This window comes from Globicephala melas, chromosome 10, assembly GCF_963455315.2.
Source record: "Globicephala melas chromosome 10, mGloMel1.2, whole genome shotgun sequence".
Taxonomy (NCBI): domain Eukaryota; kingdom Metazoa; phylum Chordata; class Mammalia; order Artiodactyla; family Delphinidae; genus Globicephala; species Globicephala melas.
Genome location: NC_083323.1, coordinates 63,575,664 through 63,591,321, shown reverse-complemented (window position 1 = coordinate 63,591,321; position 15,658 = coordinate 63,575,664). Strand labels below are relative to the sequence as shown.

At 58.0% G+C, this 15,658-nt stretch overlaps 1 protein-coding gene across 2 annotated transcripts; it reads left to right on the top strand.

The window, feature by feature from the left end:
• Positions 1 to 2,768: 2,768 nt before the first annotated feature.
• CACNB3 (calcium voltage-gated channel auxiliary subunit beta 3) lies at positions 2,769 to 15,280 on the top strand. 2 transcript variants are annotated; one of them, XM_030835227.3, is made up of 13 exons: positions 2,769 to 2,937; positions 9,992 to 10,114; positions 10,337 to 10,459; positions 10,921 to 11,036; positions 11,319 to 11,383; positions 11,584 to 11,603; positions 11,802 to 11,882; positions 12,093 to 12,151; positions 12,320 to 12,429; positions 12,733 to 12,884; positions 13,098 to 13,193; positions 13,308 to 13,457; positions 13,913 to 15,280. In XM_030835227.3, exons 1-13 carry the CDS (start codon positions 2,896 to 2,898, stop codon positions 14,225 to 14,227), a joined length of 1,452 nt encoding a protein of 483 aa, XP_030691087.1. In that variant the 5' UTR covers positions 2,769 to 2,895; the 3' UTR covers positions 14,228 to 15,280. The 2 variants fall into 2 exon arrangements, with proteins under 2 accessions (XP_030691087.1, XP_030691086.1); XM_030835226.3 differs by lacking the exon at positions 2,769 to 2,937 and adding an exon at positions 5,785 to 6,352.
• The last annotated feature ends 378 nt before the right edge of the window (positions 15,281 to 15,658 follow it).

Here is a 15,658-nt window from a genome sequence, read left to right as displayed (position 1 = left end):
TTGGCAATGGGGATTCCATGTGGAAACGACTTCCACAGAGCTTCCTCAGAAGCTCACGGTAGAGTAGGTACAAAGGGATGGACATGGTGATCTTTGTTCTCTGTCCTTTGTGGTACACAGGTTTTCAAATGCTGGGGCCACTGAGTACAGCTGTGCGAGTTATGCCTTGCTGACAAGGCAAGTGGGGATTGAAATCCAACTGCAGATCAGTAGGGCAACCACCTATGCAGAGTTGCATCTGCACAAAGCCTAGTCAAAAGGGCTAGCAGAGGCCCTGTCAAATATCCTGAGGTCCTGACAACTTAGGAGGTTAGAGAAGAGGGGGAGCTGACCCTAGGGAGAAGGGATGAAGGCTGCCTGGGAAGCCCTGGGGGCCTGCAGCTGAAGGGGCCAAGCTAAGGTATGGCTCACAGGAGTGCCTCCAGGCTAGAGGCCCCTCTGAACAGAGTGCCAGATACTGTGAGGTCAGGGCCAGAAATGGTGGTACTGAGGGAGGTAAAGTGGGGAGGAAGACTGTGTGGGTCCTGGACAGGGCCCAGAGAGGGATACTCCTGCCAGTCATCTCACATGGAAGGGGCTGGGAGAGGACTGTTCTGGGGACACGGGGGCTGGGCTCCCGGCTCTAGCTCTGAGGTTCCTACCTTCTCTCAGTGGCAGAAGAGAGAGGGCTGTGTGCTCCAGCAGCTGGAATGGAAATGAGAAAAAGTGAAGGGTGCAGAGCTGCCCCTATGCACTTAGATTCCCTCTGATAGGATCAGAGAGAAGTCACTGATATTTCTATTTTAAAGTAAGCGGTGGAGGGCGATGGTGTTCTAGGCTGTAAGTTCTTGCAGAGGAGGGAGGGAGGGGGAAGCCAGGGACAATTGCTTGCCTTGGCCAGCACCTCCCTCCCCCACTTCTCCTACGGAAACTTAAGCTGCCCCAAGGCCCAGAGGAGCTAGTCCATTAGCTGTGGTCAGCGGGGGTGTAGGGAGGGGCCTCTCTCCCTCGGGGTCTTATTGCCAAATGACAGGCAAAGCTTCTGCTCCCTCTACTAGAGCCAAAACAAAACAAAACAAAAACCCTCCACGCACATTTTAAAAACACACACACAACCTCTTTATCTCCTCTGAATAGATGAAGCTGAGTAACTCAGGGGTAGGTGGGCGGTAGGGGATCCATGGACTAGACCAGAGAGGGAGAGGAGGAGATGCCCTCCCAAAGAACTTTTCGGGTTAACCCTGAGGAGGAGCTGGGGGTGGAAAGAGGAGAATTGATTCTCCCCCAATGTACCTCCCTCTGGAATAGGGGCAAGGGCAGGGTCAGCTGAACAGAGAGGGAGGAAAGTCTTCCAAAGATCCCCAGAGGGTGGAAGGATGGGGGGGGGGAGGGTCGGAAACCCCCAGGGGAAAGGACTTAAAAGAAAAGCCAAGGAGGAGAGTGGAACGCCCTCGATCTGAAAGGGAAGAGTTCTAATTGATGCCGAGAGAGACGTTGAGGACCCCGGGTCACTCCGCTTCAGGATGAATCTGTCTCCGCAACGGAGTCGGCCGCCGCCTCCCTCCAGCCGCCGTTTTTGTTGTGGAGGAGTGTCCAGCCTGGGGGTATTGGGGGTTTGGAGGGACCAATGAGAAGCTGATCCGCTCACAAGGGTGCAGGGAGAGAGCTGGCTGGGGCTACACCCCTGCTCCCCCTTTCACCCGCCAGAACTTGGGCTTGTCCTATTTGATGTGCCCGCCGAACGGGGCGGGAGGGGGTACCGGTCCCGCGACTCCGTACTCCCTGCTACCCAGGCCCGGCCCGGACGCTGCCGGGCTTAGAGGGGGCGCCCCTGGAGACCAGGATGGAGGTAGGAGCGGCCAGGGCCCCAGAAGATCCAAAGATCTCAAAGGAGCCCCACGGGGGTGGGGATAGGGTGCAGCCTGGAGTCCCATACTAGGGGTCTGGAGGTGGGACCGCAGTTCCTGGAAAGAAGAACGGGTGAGGGGATCGTCCTAGGCTTCGGAGGGGGTCTGGCTCCGAGTTGCGCCGCCTCTGCTCTGCCCAGGGCAGCGGCCCCTGCTGGCAGGGCCGGACCCCTGCCGGCCGACAGACGGGACCCCGGACGGGTGCCACCACCTGGAGGGCGTGTGCGACCTCCGGGTGAATGAGCCCAGGGGGCGCTGCAGCCGGTCGGAGAGGAGCCGCTTCGCCTCGCTCTTCGCCTTTGCGGGCTGAGTCCCGCGGCCCCGGAACCCGGGAGAGAGCAGTGACAGGACAGCTTCCCCGGAACCCAGAGGGGGCGCTTGACGCTGGAGCTAGCGAGCCGTACACAAGCATTCTTCCTTTTCGATCCTTTCCTCTGCTGAGGACAGGTCGAAGCCGTCGCTGGGACCGCGGCGCCTTTCTTCCTCGGGCGCTGGAGGATGGGCGCCGGGCGCACAGAGCAGGGGCCTAAAGCCCCGGAGTCCAGGCAGCCCCCCAGCTACTGCCGCCCTTCTGCCTGTGGCGGTGGGAGCTCCGGAGTCCCTATCTTTTCTAGGGAGGGGTTTGAGGAAGAAGATGAGGGAGGGGGGGTCGGAGAAGGGAGGCGAGATATAGGGATGGAAGGACAGTAGCAGGCACCCAGATGAAGAGAACATGGACCGTAGAGAGGAGGAAGAGACGGAAATGGAGAGAGCAGGACTGAAAGGCGACAGGGGAGGGAGAGAGTGACAGAGGCGGAGAGAAAGGAAGAGAGAAGGGAGGGAGGGAAGGAGGGAGGAGGAAAGGGGGAGGGAACCCGGAGAGAGGGAAGGGAGCAGCCGTCGGAGCCTGGCGGTCGTGGGGCGAGGCCAGGCGTGCAGGCGGGAGCCAGTGTGCAGAGCAGCGGCCCGGTCCTGCTCCTGCCTCGGAGCCCCTGGCCCGGGGGAGGGGGAGAGGCCGCCAGCCCGGTCTATGTCTTTTTCTGACTCCAGTGCAACCTTCCTGCTGAATGAGGTAAACGCGAGGGTCCCCTCCCCAGTGGGTGGGAGGAGAGCCCCACTGCGAGCTAGGAAGAGGGCCCGCATTTGGGGGACACTGCGGCGATGGGGAGGGAGGGAGGCCGAGTAGGTGAGGCTAAGGGTAGAGGTGGCAGGTAGAAAAGGAGGGAGCGGCCAGTGCTGGCAGCTTCTAAGCACTGGGACTGGGATGGGGTGGGGGGGGGGGGAGGGAGGACTGTCTGGGGAGCCAGGAAAGGGGCTAGATGTGAGGACTGAGGAGGACTCTGCCAAGCACCCCCCCCCCCCCGCGCGCGCCCTCCCTGGGTTCCCTGGGGGCAGCCCAGCAGCTAAACGCTAGGGGCTTTGGCTTTGTCCAGATCTTAAATACTGCTAGGGAGAAGGACTTCCTAGAGGTCCTAGCTCCTGCCTCAGCTTCCCCATTCAACACTCAGGGATTGGGATCTGTCCCGCTTCCTGGTGCACTTACAGGAGAAGCCAGAATGCATTCTGGAGGCTCCCAAGAATTCCAACTCCCAAACCTGGTTATTCAGGCTCCCCACCACCACCAAGACCCCCATGTCCTGCTTGCATGCCTTGAGTACCTGCCAGCTACCACTCTAATGACTCTCTCCTAAGAAAGAGGAAGGCAGGAGGAATCCTCTCCTTGAATCCTTTCTCCCCTCCCCGCCCCTCAGCTTTCTCTTCTTATGCTCAGCCAGGGAAAAGAAAAGGGGTTAGGGACCACATGGATACTGACAGGCACATGTCTTGTTACATGAGAACTAGAGCAGGCAGGTGTGGGTAAGGTGAGAAATGGAAGGCGGCAGTGAGTAGCAACTCAGAGAGAAGGGAACCAAGGAGAGGCTCTGAAGCTCCTGCAGGACCCAGGGGATGGGCCAGGTATGAGGAACCTGAACACATCTCCGGGGGTGGGGGTGGTTAGCATGGTAATTCATGCTTTGTGAGCAGACTTAGACACCACTGCCCCAGATGGGGATGAAGACAACAAGGTGTGTAAGGAAGGAGTGAGGTTGATGGCAGATCCACTGTTACCTACAATCCCATGGACACCCTGGTGGTGGGGAGAGTCCCTAAAGGAGAGGCCAGGAGAGTAAATACAGGGATGGGGAGAATCAGAAGCCCCAGTAGCTGTATTCTTCATTAGAATCATCTCCCAGGAGAGAGCACCTTGAGGGTCTTATCGTTTCACATTTCATGCCTCCTTTCTGCCCCTCTGGAAGGACAGAAGGAACTGAAGAGACAGAGAATAGAAGAGGATATAAGGAATACTGAGGAAGTGGGAGAGGGCACAAAGTGAGAAGACAGTGTCTGGGAACTTCCAATACAGAAGAATCCAACATATAACCAAACCCCAAATGGTGCTGGCCTCAGGAGAGGGAACCGTGAAAGCAGACTGCTTCCCCCAATAGTGAGCCATAGGGGCTCCAACAAAGTTGTTCACCAAATTCAGCAGGAGGAAGATGCTGGGCAGGGCTGGAATGCACCACTCACAGGATGGTGACAGACTAAAGGCAGACTAAAGATAGTCTTAAGATGAGGCCCCTTCTCTTTTTCTTGCTAAGGGAACATGAACCAGTGACATAAGTGGGAAGCCAATTGGTTCGGGTGGTCTTCCTCTCTCTCCCACGTACAGTGCTTCCTACCGTAGATCTCACCCAACCCTGTCAGAGTTTTGGTTTACTAATTCCCCTGTAGCCCAGGAAGAAAAGGGATGAGCAAATTGCGGATTCACCCTCGTGGGTGTGAGACACTGGGAGTGGAGAAGGACTGAGCTGTGAAGCTCTCCAAGTGTAACCCTCTGTCTACCTCACATCCACCCCCACCCCCAGGGGACGGGGAAGGAGGGGATGAAGGGGTAGGTAGGCCATCAAAATTCAAAGGAATAATTTTGCTCTGGAGCTCAAATGGGTGGATCTTTGAGGAAGTTTCCTCAAGATAAGGGCTGCTGTTCAGTCTCCAACGTCAAATCTGGGTGCCCCTTTTGAAGGATACTGACTGGTAGAGCAGTACATGTGGCTCCAACCCAGATACTAGGCACCCCAGCCCAGCCTCATCCTTTTGCTAAGGAGGGGATCTGGCCTTACACTAGTGACTCTGGGGACACTTGCCCTTCCCCCTCCCAACCCCCGCGTGGCCAGGCTCTCTCACCTTCTGTCCAAGCCACGACCATCCCCCGACTTCGGCTCTCTGGTTTCTTTCCTCTTCCCTTTAGGCTCGCCTAAAACAGCCCCTCCCTACGCCAGTTCCCACGATGCCTTGGCAATGCCTGGCACAGTCCTTGGCAAGGAAGTGAGGAAGGGAACCCCCATCCTGGCCAGACTAGGATGAAATCTGCCCGCGCAACAGGTGCAGGGTGGCCGGGCCCCAATCCTCCCCCTTCGCACGGGGTGCGCAGCAAGGTCCTTTGCTGCAAGAGTCCCAGCACTGAGGGGACCAAAGCGCCTGGGGACGGGGGACGGAGGACGGAGGGAGGGCAGGGGCTACTTTCTCGGCATTGGCCTGGGGGTCGCTAAATCCATTCCTCCCCAGTACCATTGCGGGGTTTGCGTTTGGAGTCTCGCGTGCCGCCAGGGCCCAGACACCCCGCCCTCTCACCTGCCGCCCCTCCCCCGTCTGCCCCCCCGCCCCCGCCCCGCCTCTTCTGTCTCCCCCAGTCTCCCACCTCCCTGCCTCCCCTCTTCCTCCCTCTGCCTCTGTACCTCCTTTCTCTCTCTCTCTCTCTCTCTCTCTCCTGTCTCTCCTTAACCTGCGCCCTCTCCTTTCTCGGTGGGGTCTCGTCTCCCAAGCAGTCTCCGCGTCCCCTCCCCCGCTCCAGCCCTTTGTTTCCCGGCGGAGTATTTCCTGGCTTGCCGTATGTCTCTGTCTCTGCATCTCTCCTCGCCCCGCCTCCTCCAAGCCAGGATCCGCCCCGCCCGCAGTCTCTCCTCCCCTTCCTCTCCGCCGCCCCTCTGCCCCATAGGTGCTTGGGGACCCACCTTCTACCCGGCTCCCGTCGGCCACCTCTCCCGGCCGGGTCTCGGGCTCCGCGGGTGGCCGGCGCCCCCCGCCGCCCCCCGCGCCCGCCCCCGGGGAGGGGGGGCAGGTGGGCGGGCACTATTGTTGTCGGAGCCGGCGCCAGATTCCTCAGCCGCGCTCGGGGTGGGACCGGCAGGGTTGGGGGGTGTAAGGTGGGGGGAGCGGTGATTTGAGCTCGGAGCAGCTGGTCTTCGCGACTCGCTCCCTCCTTCGCGCTCTCGCTCTCCGCCGCCGCCCGCAGGGCTGCGGGGCTCGGTGGCATCTCCCGGGCGCGGCCCGCTGTCCTCGCCCCTGCCTCGGGGCCGCCCCCGCCCCTGGCGCCGCTCGCTTCCCCCCACCCGGACTCCCCCATGTATGACGACTCCTACGTGCCCGGGTTTGAGGACTCGGAGGCGGTGAGTGCCCACGGGGAGGGTGGGGGTGGGGAAGTTGGGGTGACACCTCATCTCCCTTGGACCCTTACCCCAGTTCAGGACTTTGAAAAACGCCTCTGCGGCGGGGCAGGGCGTGTAGGAGGGCGCTCCAGGAAAGTGGGGAGATGGGTTTTCATGCCAGAGGCTCCCCAGTGCCCCCGTCCTAGAGCAAGGGGTATCGGGTGTGTGCCAAGAGGGGCCAGCGTGGGGGAAAGGCTCAGAGCAGGTGGCTCCACAGCCCAGGACGGAAGGGTGGAGGGAGGAGGGGCTGGAGGCTGAGGGCACAGAGGCTTTAGAGAGGCCTCATGCAACGTCTGGAGTTCCCAAGGGAGGATTTATGGGGTCTGAACACAACAGCTACAGGAGAAGCCGGGGCCCTTGCAGAGGGGGACAATCCAGACCTCCTGTGCCTCAAGTAAAGGACAAATTAGGGAGCCTGGAGAACAGCAGAGAATCCGATACCAGCCTCTTCAGACAGACGGATCATAAAACTTGAGGACCTCCATTATCCCCTTCTGCTGTCCATCCCTGAGCATTGCCTTATCTCCTCACCCTGCCTCCAGCCCAGCTTCTCTCCCAGGCTGAAAACTGGGCACCCAGCACATGGATGAGCCAGCTGACTGAGCCCCATCCATTCCACTCCTCCTGCTGAGGCATCCTCAGAGCAGCGGGCATCCTGAGCTCCTGCTCAGCATGGAGGGCCTGGGGATGGAGAGGAAGCTCTTCGCTCAGAGAACCAGGCAGCTGATAAATATTTAATTCTCCTCTTTGCTTTTATCTCCTGACCCACTGAGACAAATCAGCTCATTAGGCAGTGATTCCCGGAGCTCAGAGTGCAGGGAGAGTGCCTGGAAAGATGGGGCCAAGGATGGGCAGCAGCAGCTCAGTCCCTTCTCTCAAATATCCTACAAGAAGACCTCCTTATGAGAGCAACTAGATGGCTTAGAAGGAGTCCCTGATAGGTATGGAGGGTAGAGCACTCCAGAGTCGAAAGGGGAGTGTTGGAGTCTTCTCCCATCTCTTGCTGCAAAGTCCAAGATAGATGAGTCCTAGGGCTCAGAATAGGCAGCTGTCAGTCCTTTCCTGGGACTGGGCTCCTGCTGGGGCCCAGTTCCCCGTTGATTGGGCCTCTGGGGCTAATTACATTGCGGCTAGAGCAGATGATTTTCAAGGCTGTGGTAACACCTCTTTCTGACAGTTGAAGGGACAGCTGGCACGGCCCAGGGTGCCAAGGTGAGCTTGAGAATGAACCTCTCTGTGGGGCTGGAGGGCCGTAGAACGTTCTTCCTGTCCCTGGTTGAGAAGGCTAGGACTGTTGCAAGGTGAAGCCTGACGTGTGGATGGTGTTCGGGGCAGCCTGCTAACCCATCGCTCGCTCCCCACCCTTCTCTGGTTCCTGGATTACCCTCCCCCACTTCCCTTTCTCTTGCCTGGCTCCTTGCTCTCCCCAGGGCCCCCTCTGAAGCAGTAGGAGGGAAATCAGGCTCTAAATAAATCCAACGGCTCATCTCCCTCCTCTCCTTCCCCCGTGCCAGGCAAGAGTGGAGCTGCAGCCTGCCCACACACTCACCAGGCAAGGGGGGCACCACCAGGGCACTGTGCCAACTCCTGGCAGCTCCCAAGTACTGAGGCTCTGGCTGTTTGGGCATAACAGGGCCGGGGGAGGCAAGACCCCAGAGTATGCTTGGCAGGGCAGCCCCGTTCCCGGAGTGATGGGTGAGCTCTGAGGACTTGGGAATAACGGAGAGGGGATTTCAGTCTGAGCACGACTCACTAAACATTTAGGGAGAGATCCTGTCATTCCCGTCTTAGGGTGAGAGGCCAGGTAACCCAGGTGCCCCAGGCAGGGACACAAAGATGACTAAATTAGGCTGAGATCCTGGAGAACAGAGGGTAAAGGTCAGACTCCTGTCCCAGCACAGGTCTGGGCAACTAGGAGGCATCTGATGTACACTTATCAAAGCGAGTGGTCATCCTGCCTTGCCTCCTGCCTCCTAGCCTGTTGGCCCCTATTTACTTCAGATAGCCATTTCCCACAGAGGTGTCTCCTGTGCCCCAGGCCCCTGGAAGGAGGACCCCCACTTGACTGACAGTGCAAAGGTTCTTTCTGGGGCTCAGCTGCTCTTTATCCTGCTGCCAAGCCAGCCTTATTTGGTTCTCGAGAGATGGGGAACATTGTCTGTAATATGCAGGACTTTCCCTCCTTGTGCTATCTTCACGCCTTGGGTCTACCACAGACATTGTCTTTCGCTTACGCTCTAGGACCTGGGCTGACATCAGTCTGACCAGTCCTCTTGCCCATGGCGGGGCTGGGGCAGGTGTGTGAGTTTGTCTTCCCCACCAAGAATCTGGCCTCCGTTGCCTTTATGCACAGTAGGCTTGAAGGAATGTTCCTCAGCCTGAGAACATTCTACTAAACACACATACACATACACATTCCCACACGGACCCTTTAGGCTTCTGCCTTATCTCTGCCACCTGCCCCTCAGAATTGATGGAAGTGGCACTTTCAGACTTCTGCCCATAAAGAGGGGAAACTGAAGCAGGAAACAAAAGACTCCCTTTTCCCTAGACTGAGGGGGAAACCCAGCCAGCCTGACTTCTGTCCTCCTGCCCTAAGGTCCAGCTTCCTTTGTTCAGTTGTGCATCTCCCTCATGGCCTTGAAGGTGAGCTCGGCAACCCTCCAAATGCACCTTCATTGCCCAAAGGCCCTTCCAATGGGCAGGACTCTGACACTCTCCTGGCTCAGGTTACCAAAGACCCTTTCCCTGCATCCCCAGGGTTGCTCCTGGCTGGGTTGCCTGGCACCACCTCAGCCTTCCTCCAGGGCTGATATCCCCTTGGGCAAGGGGTGGGGAGATGTAGGCCAGGTGGTAGGTGTGGCCCCACCTCACCCAGGCTTAGGGAGATAGCTTTGTGTCACTTGGTCAGTCTGTCTTGTTTGCTGCCCACACCTGGCCAGTTGTCCCAGCAGGTATGAGAGGAAAGAAAGTGGGGGTGGGGAGAGTAGAGAGGGAGTAACTTTCTGGAGTTGGGAGCCCTGTGGTCTCCTCTTCACCCTGGAAGAGTAGGGACTGGAGGAGATGGGATCTAAGGGGGTGGGTGGCTGTATCCTGACACTCAGGACCAGTGCCTTGCCAACCAGTGTCTCCTGACTGTTGCTGGCTGGCTGTACTCCTCCCAGGCATTTTAAGGAAATAATTTCCAAGCTGCTTTGCAGGCTGATGTGAACAAGAGGGCTGGGTCTTTGGATTCCGAAGATTCCAAATCATCTCCAATATATCATCTTCAGTACATCTCACTTCCCTCTGCCTAACAGGACATGGTCAAGTGGAGAAAAGGGAGGAAGGAGGGAAGGGAAAGCTCTATTCGAGGCTGCAGTATTAATAGGCTTGGGGGGAGGGGCCCAGATCATAGCACATATGGGTTGGGCCGGCTTTTCTGCAGCCCCAGAGGCACTGGGGCCCTTCTTGGGGAGACAGGGGGGACTGGCGGGCCCAGCCACCCCCGTGGAGCTGGAGAGGCTGAGGTTAGCGGAGGCACCACTGTAGGGTTCGGAGGTGCCTCTCTAGTGCCCTTCACACCTGAGCCCATGGGTCACAGCCTCTCCCCCATGCCAGGGTTCAGCTGGCTCCTATACCAGCCGCCCATCTCTGGACTCAGACGTATCCCTGGAGGAGGACCGGGAGAGTGCCCGGCGTGAAGTGGAGAGCCAGGCTCAGCAGCAGCTTGAAAGGGCCAAGGTATCATCTTGCCGGCTGAGGGCAGGACAGGCCAGACTGGGTGGAAACTTGTGCTAGGTCCTAAGTCTCGAGGGGTCAATGGGCAGGATGTGTGTGAGTGTGAAATGGTGTGTGTGTGGATGGGCAGACTGATGGGGCCTCCGCCCTCTGCTGATGGGGCACTGAAACTGGAAGGGGTGCTCTGAGGCTCCCCTCATTTGCACCACTGGTCAAATTCTCCAGCACAAACCTGTGGCGTTTGCTGTGAGGACCAATGTCAGCTACTGTGGTGTGCTGGATGAGGAATGCCCCGTCCAGGGCTCTGGAGTCAACTTTGAGGCCAAAGATTTCCTGCACATTAAAGAGGTGACCACCCCCCTCCAAATAGAAGCCACTTAATCTCTCTGCTTTTGCCCCAGTTCCCATTCCTCTTGCTTCGGTCCTCATTTATAAACAAGTTCCCCAAGCTCCTCAACTCTTATGCTTAACACACCCCCATAAAACCCTCATATCCAAGACCTAATCTTCAGGGTCTCCATCCTCCTAAGGCCTGGCTTGGGCCTCAGTCTCCATATCTGTAAAAGTAAGCCATTAGATTAGTTGCATCTTAGGTTCCCTGTGGCAGCTGTGATGCCTCACGCTGAAGTCTTGGGGGTCTCAAACCTGGCTGCCCTTCCCTCTGGTACCTTCTCCTGCCCCCCTCCCCTCGTGCTGCCTTCCTCAGACCCGCTCTCCCAATGCCTCCCTGGCTCCTTCACGTTGAAGTGCCAGGACTGAGGCCTGGGTCCCCTCCTCTCACCGCCCCTTCCGCTCCACCCCACCCCCAGAAGTACAGCAATGACTGGTGGATCGGGCGGCTAGTGAAAGAGGGTGGGGACATCGCCTTCATCCCCAGCCCCCAGCGCCTCGAGAGCATCCGGCTCAAGCAGGAGCAGAAGGCCAGGTGAGAGCAGGGCTGTGACTCAATAAACATACACCCCGGACGTGTGCACTTTACCCACAGTCCACTTCACCACACATGCACACACATCCCCCCCACAAATATGCACACTCACACCTAGCGTATGCATTCACAAATGGACACACATCAAAGCTCACACACACAAATGCTCCCGTCACATGCACTTCCCTCACTAGCTAAAATGTGAGGAGACGTATACAACTATTAAATACTGTCTAGAACAGACACACAAAGACGCTTATTGACCTCCCTTTCTGCTCTTAGGAGATCTGGGAACCCATCCAGCCTGAGTGACATTGGCAACCGACGCTCCCCTCCTCCATCTCTAGGTAGCCTCCCCTCAACCCACCTGTCTTGGGTAGGTGGGTAACTCAGACACAGGGGGAAGGGAGAGTCTCCCAGGTGAACAGTGTGGGAAGGGGTTGGAGCTGGGAGAAGCCCAGGGTCTCCCCTGGGGACGGGAATACCGTGCCCCCAGGGCCTTTCCCCGCTTCACCAACTTTAATCTTTTATTTCCTTTTCCAAAAAGCCAAGCAGAAGCAAAAGCAGGTGAGTCAAGGAAGGGACTGGGGCTTGGGGGGCTCATGGCTTCTGGCTGTGGGGACAGGTTTCTGGGCAGTCATTGTTGGAGGGGCAAGAAAACACAGAGGGGAGGGGGCCCAGAACTTCTGAATCTGCCCCACCCCAGTCAGGTGAAGGGCAGGCCACACAGCCATGACTTTGCCTGAACTCAGGTCAATTCTGCAGGCGGAACATATTCCCCCCTATGATGTGGTGCCCTCCATGCGGCCTGTGGTGCTGGTGGGACCCTCTCTGAAAGGTTATGAGGTGAGAAGAGGTCCCTGACCCCAGAGTTGCCTCTACCAAACCTGCCACAGGAAGGGCCCAGGGACAGGGGAAGGGGATGTTCCCCCCTCCCCATCCCCCAAGGTCTGGGTGTGGAGGGGCTGGGCTCCATGGCCGCACCTGAGGATGCTGCCCCCCTCCAAGACGGCCCCCAGTCAGTTGCATGCCTTTCCCCTCACCCCTCCCACCCAGGTCACAGACATGATGCAGAAGGCTCTCTTCGACTTCCTCAAACATAGGTTTGATGGCAGGTAAGCTGCCCTGGCCTGCGGAGGCATGAGAACCAGGGAGAAATCATTGTCTCCTTCCAGATGCCTGTAGCAAGGGCTTCTCTAAAGTGAAAATTGGTAGGACCTGGGTAGGGAGGGGCCTAGGCTTGAAATTTAAAGGTGGGTTGTGCTTCTCCATGCCCACCCCAGGATCTCCATCACCCGAGTCACAGCGGACCTCTCACTGGCAAAGCGATCTGTGCTCAACAATCCCGGCAAAAGGACCATCATTGAGCGTTCCTCTGCCCGCTCCAGCATTGGTGAGAAGTCCCCATTCCTGCTTCTCTGCCCACTCAAGCGTTAGTGAGAACCTCTCTCCTACCTTTCTCTTCCCCGACAACTGCATTCCTGCCCAACCTCTTCTCCACCTGCCCCAGGATTGGCAAGAACCGAACCCAGTCTCAATTCTCTGTTCCTCTGCCTGCCCAGGCTTTGATGAACACGCTCTCCCTCCAGTCCCTTCCCATCCACAATTTGGGAGCCCCCAAAGCCCTGTTGGAGTCAGATGGGGTGGAGCCACTGGTGAGCATTGCGGCTCGCTCCCTCCCTCCCACCCTCCATAGCTGAAGTGCAGAGTGAGATCGAGCGCATATTCGAGCTGGCCAAGTCCCTGCAGCTAGTAGTGTTGGATGCTGACACCATCAACCACCCAGCACAGCTGGCCAAGACCTCACTGGCCCCCATCATCGTCTTTGTCAAAGTATCCTCACCGAAGGTAAGTCAGTGGTGGTGATGGAGAAGGCCCACAGGGCTGCCCTCCTAGAATGTGGTACAACTCTGCTTGGTCCCTGCCCAAGGGCTCCTGAATCCCCTTTTCCTGCTGCCCCTTAACACAATTCTAAGTCATCCTCGCCTGCTCCTCATGCAGTATCGCAGGTCGGGGACATGCCCAGTTCTTTGTAGGCCCAGCTCTGCCCTTTTCCCTCAGGTACTCCAGCGTCTCATCCGCTCCCGGGGGAAGTCACAGATGAAGCACCTGACTGTACAGATGATGGCATATGATAAGCTGGTTCAGTGCCCACCAGTGAGTGGTACTCCTGTGCCCGCTCTTGCTTTTCCAGGGCTGGGGGAGTGCTGGAGATGGGTGGAGGGCTCCTGCTGAGAAGAAGCCAATATTCCCCCTTTTCCTTCCCTCCAGGAGTCATTCGATGTGATTCTGGATGAGAACCAGCTGGAGGATGCCTGTGAGCACCTGGCTGAGTACCTGGAGGTCTACTGGAGGGCCACCCACCACCCAGCCCCCGGCCCTGGACTTCTCGGCCCTCCCAGTACCATACCTGGACTTCAGGTAGCCATTTCCAAGGGCACAGATGCTCAGGCTAAGCCAGCCAAAACAATGCCCCCTCCCTGCCCGGAGGATCACCCTTGGCCTCCAGTTTGAAGGCCAAAGGGTCAGAGAGCAGAGCTAGGGCATATGGGCGAAGGCACTTCCTGATGAGAGGGAATAAAGCAATGAGATGCGTGATCAAAGGCTATTTCTTTAGGACTCCAAAGAAACACACTTTCCAAACCCTTCTCCTTAGTCTGTCTTGAAGGCAGAGCCTGAATTTTGTGGGAGTCAGAAGCTCCAGTTTTCCGTGTCTGAAGTGGGAGAATGCTCCAGTATGCTTCTCCTTCCTTGCACTATTTCGTGTCCGCAGGGCCTGAGAGTTGAGGGGGAAGAAATCCCCACCCTGCTGGAGGTGGCAGGGAGGCCAAGGCGAGGTCCACATGGCCTCACTTAGAGCTTCTGTCTTGCCCCAGAACCAGCAGCTGCTAGGGGAGCGTGGCGAGGAGCACTCACCCCTCGAGCGGGACAGCTTGATGCCCTCCGATGAGGCCAGCGAGAGCTCCCGCCAAGCCTGGACAGGATCTTCGCAGCGCAGCTCCCGCCACCTGGAGGAGGACTATGCAGATGCCTATCAGGACCTGTACCAGCCTCACCGCCAACACACCTCGGGGCTGCCTAGTGCTAACGGGCACGACCCCCAAGACCGGCTCCTGGCGCAGGACTCGGAGCACAACCACAATGACCGGAACTGGCAGCGCAACCGGCCCTGGCCCAAGGATAGCTACTGACAGCCTCCTGCTGCCCGACCCTGGCAGGCACAGGCACAGCTATCTGGGGCACCCGCTCCAGGCAGGTTGGAGTTAGACTGGCATTAGGCTGGCACTAGGCTCAGCCCCCAAAACCCCCTGCCCAGCCCCAGCTCCAGGGCTGCCTGCAGTCCCAAGGTTCTGGGAGAAGCGTGGGGCCCCCTCACCTCCTGGGCACAGTGACCCCCCTAGGCTCCCATTCCAGGTACTAGCTGTGTGTGCTGCACCCCTGGCACCTTCCTCTCCTCCTGCACAAGAAGCTGCCCCACTGGGCAGTGCCCTCAGGCCAGGATCCCCTTAGCAGGGGCCTTCCCACCAGACTCAGGGAAGGGATGCCCCCTCAAAGTGACAAGAAGGTGGGGTGTGGGCAGCATGACATGAGGAAGAAACAAGGTCCCTGAGCAGCTACTATCCTAACCCAAGGGACTCAGGGGTTGTGCTTTGGGGTGTGAGAGCCTCCACTCGCCTCACTGCCACACATTAGAAATGAGACAATCAAAGCCCAACAGGGTGGCACTCCCATCCATCGGCTGGGGTGGGGCATCCACACACGAGGCTGGAGCACAGGCAGGCTGGGCTAGGGCCAAAGGCCTCACAGTTGAAGCCCTTGAAGGGAAGGGCTCTCCTCACCTGCCAGGAAGCTTCCTAACATCTGAAGGACCAGGACATGGTCAGGCCAAATGGCAGACGGGAGCCCACCTGGATTGGGGCTTTGGGAAGGGAGGGCGTGTGTAGCGCAGAACGTATGGACAGCGTCAGGGGCCTCCTTGCCCCACTCATTCTTTTGCTCTTGCATCCTGTCATCTCTGTTCTTGGCCTTCATGCCTCCTGGGGGATACGGGCCTCAGACTTTATTCCCTGATTCATAGCAGCTGCTTGTTAAGTTAGGGTTAGAGGGGGAGAGATAGGACCCAGTGGACAGCCCCCAGAGGCCCTGTGTACCCACCTTAAGGCTCTAGTGTGTGACCTACAGAGCATGCTCCACAGGACCCTGCCCCACCTCACCGTCATCACTAATAAACACCACGCACCATCCCTCGGGCTCCTGGTGTATGTCTGCTGGCTCAAGTAGCCAAGTTCCTCACTGCAGGGCCAAGTCTGGAGGAGGTAAAGAAGTATCCTGGCCGCCTCTCTCTCACAAAGAACCCATTAAATGGGAAGGGAAAAGGACAGAGCTGGGGAGGCACTATACTCCCAGGTACCCCTCCATGCCCAGGGCCTGGAGGGAAACTTTCAGCGGCACAGAAGGGACTTGTTTGGGGAGGTGGAGAAGAGGCTTAGTCACCTTACACGGTCCCTACCTCAGGCCAAAAAGGTCCTGAAGTAGTTGCAACTTGAACTCCAGGTACTTGCCCAGCTTTTTGATGGGTAAGGAAGAGCATGTGATAAGAGTACTGGGGGAGGACCCAGGCC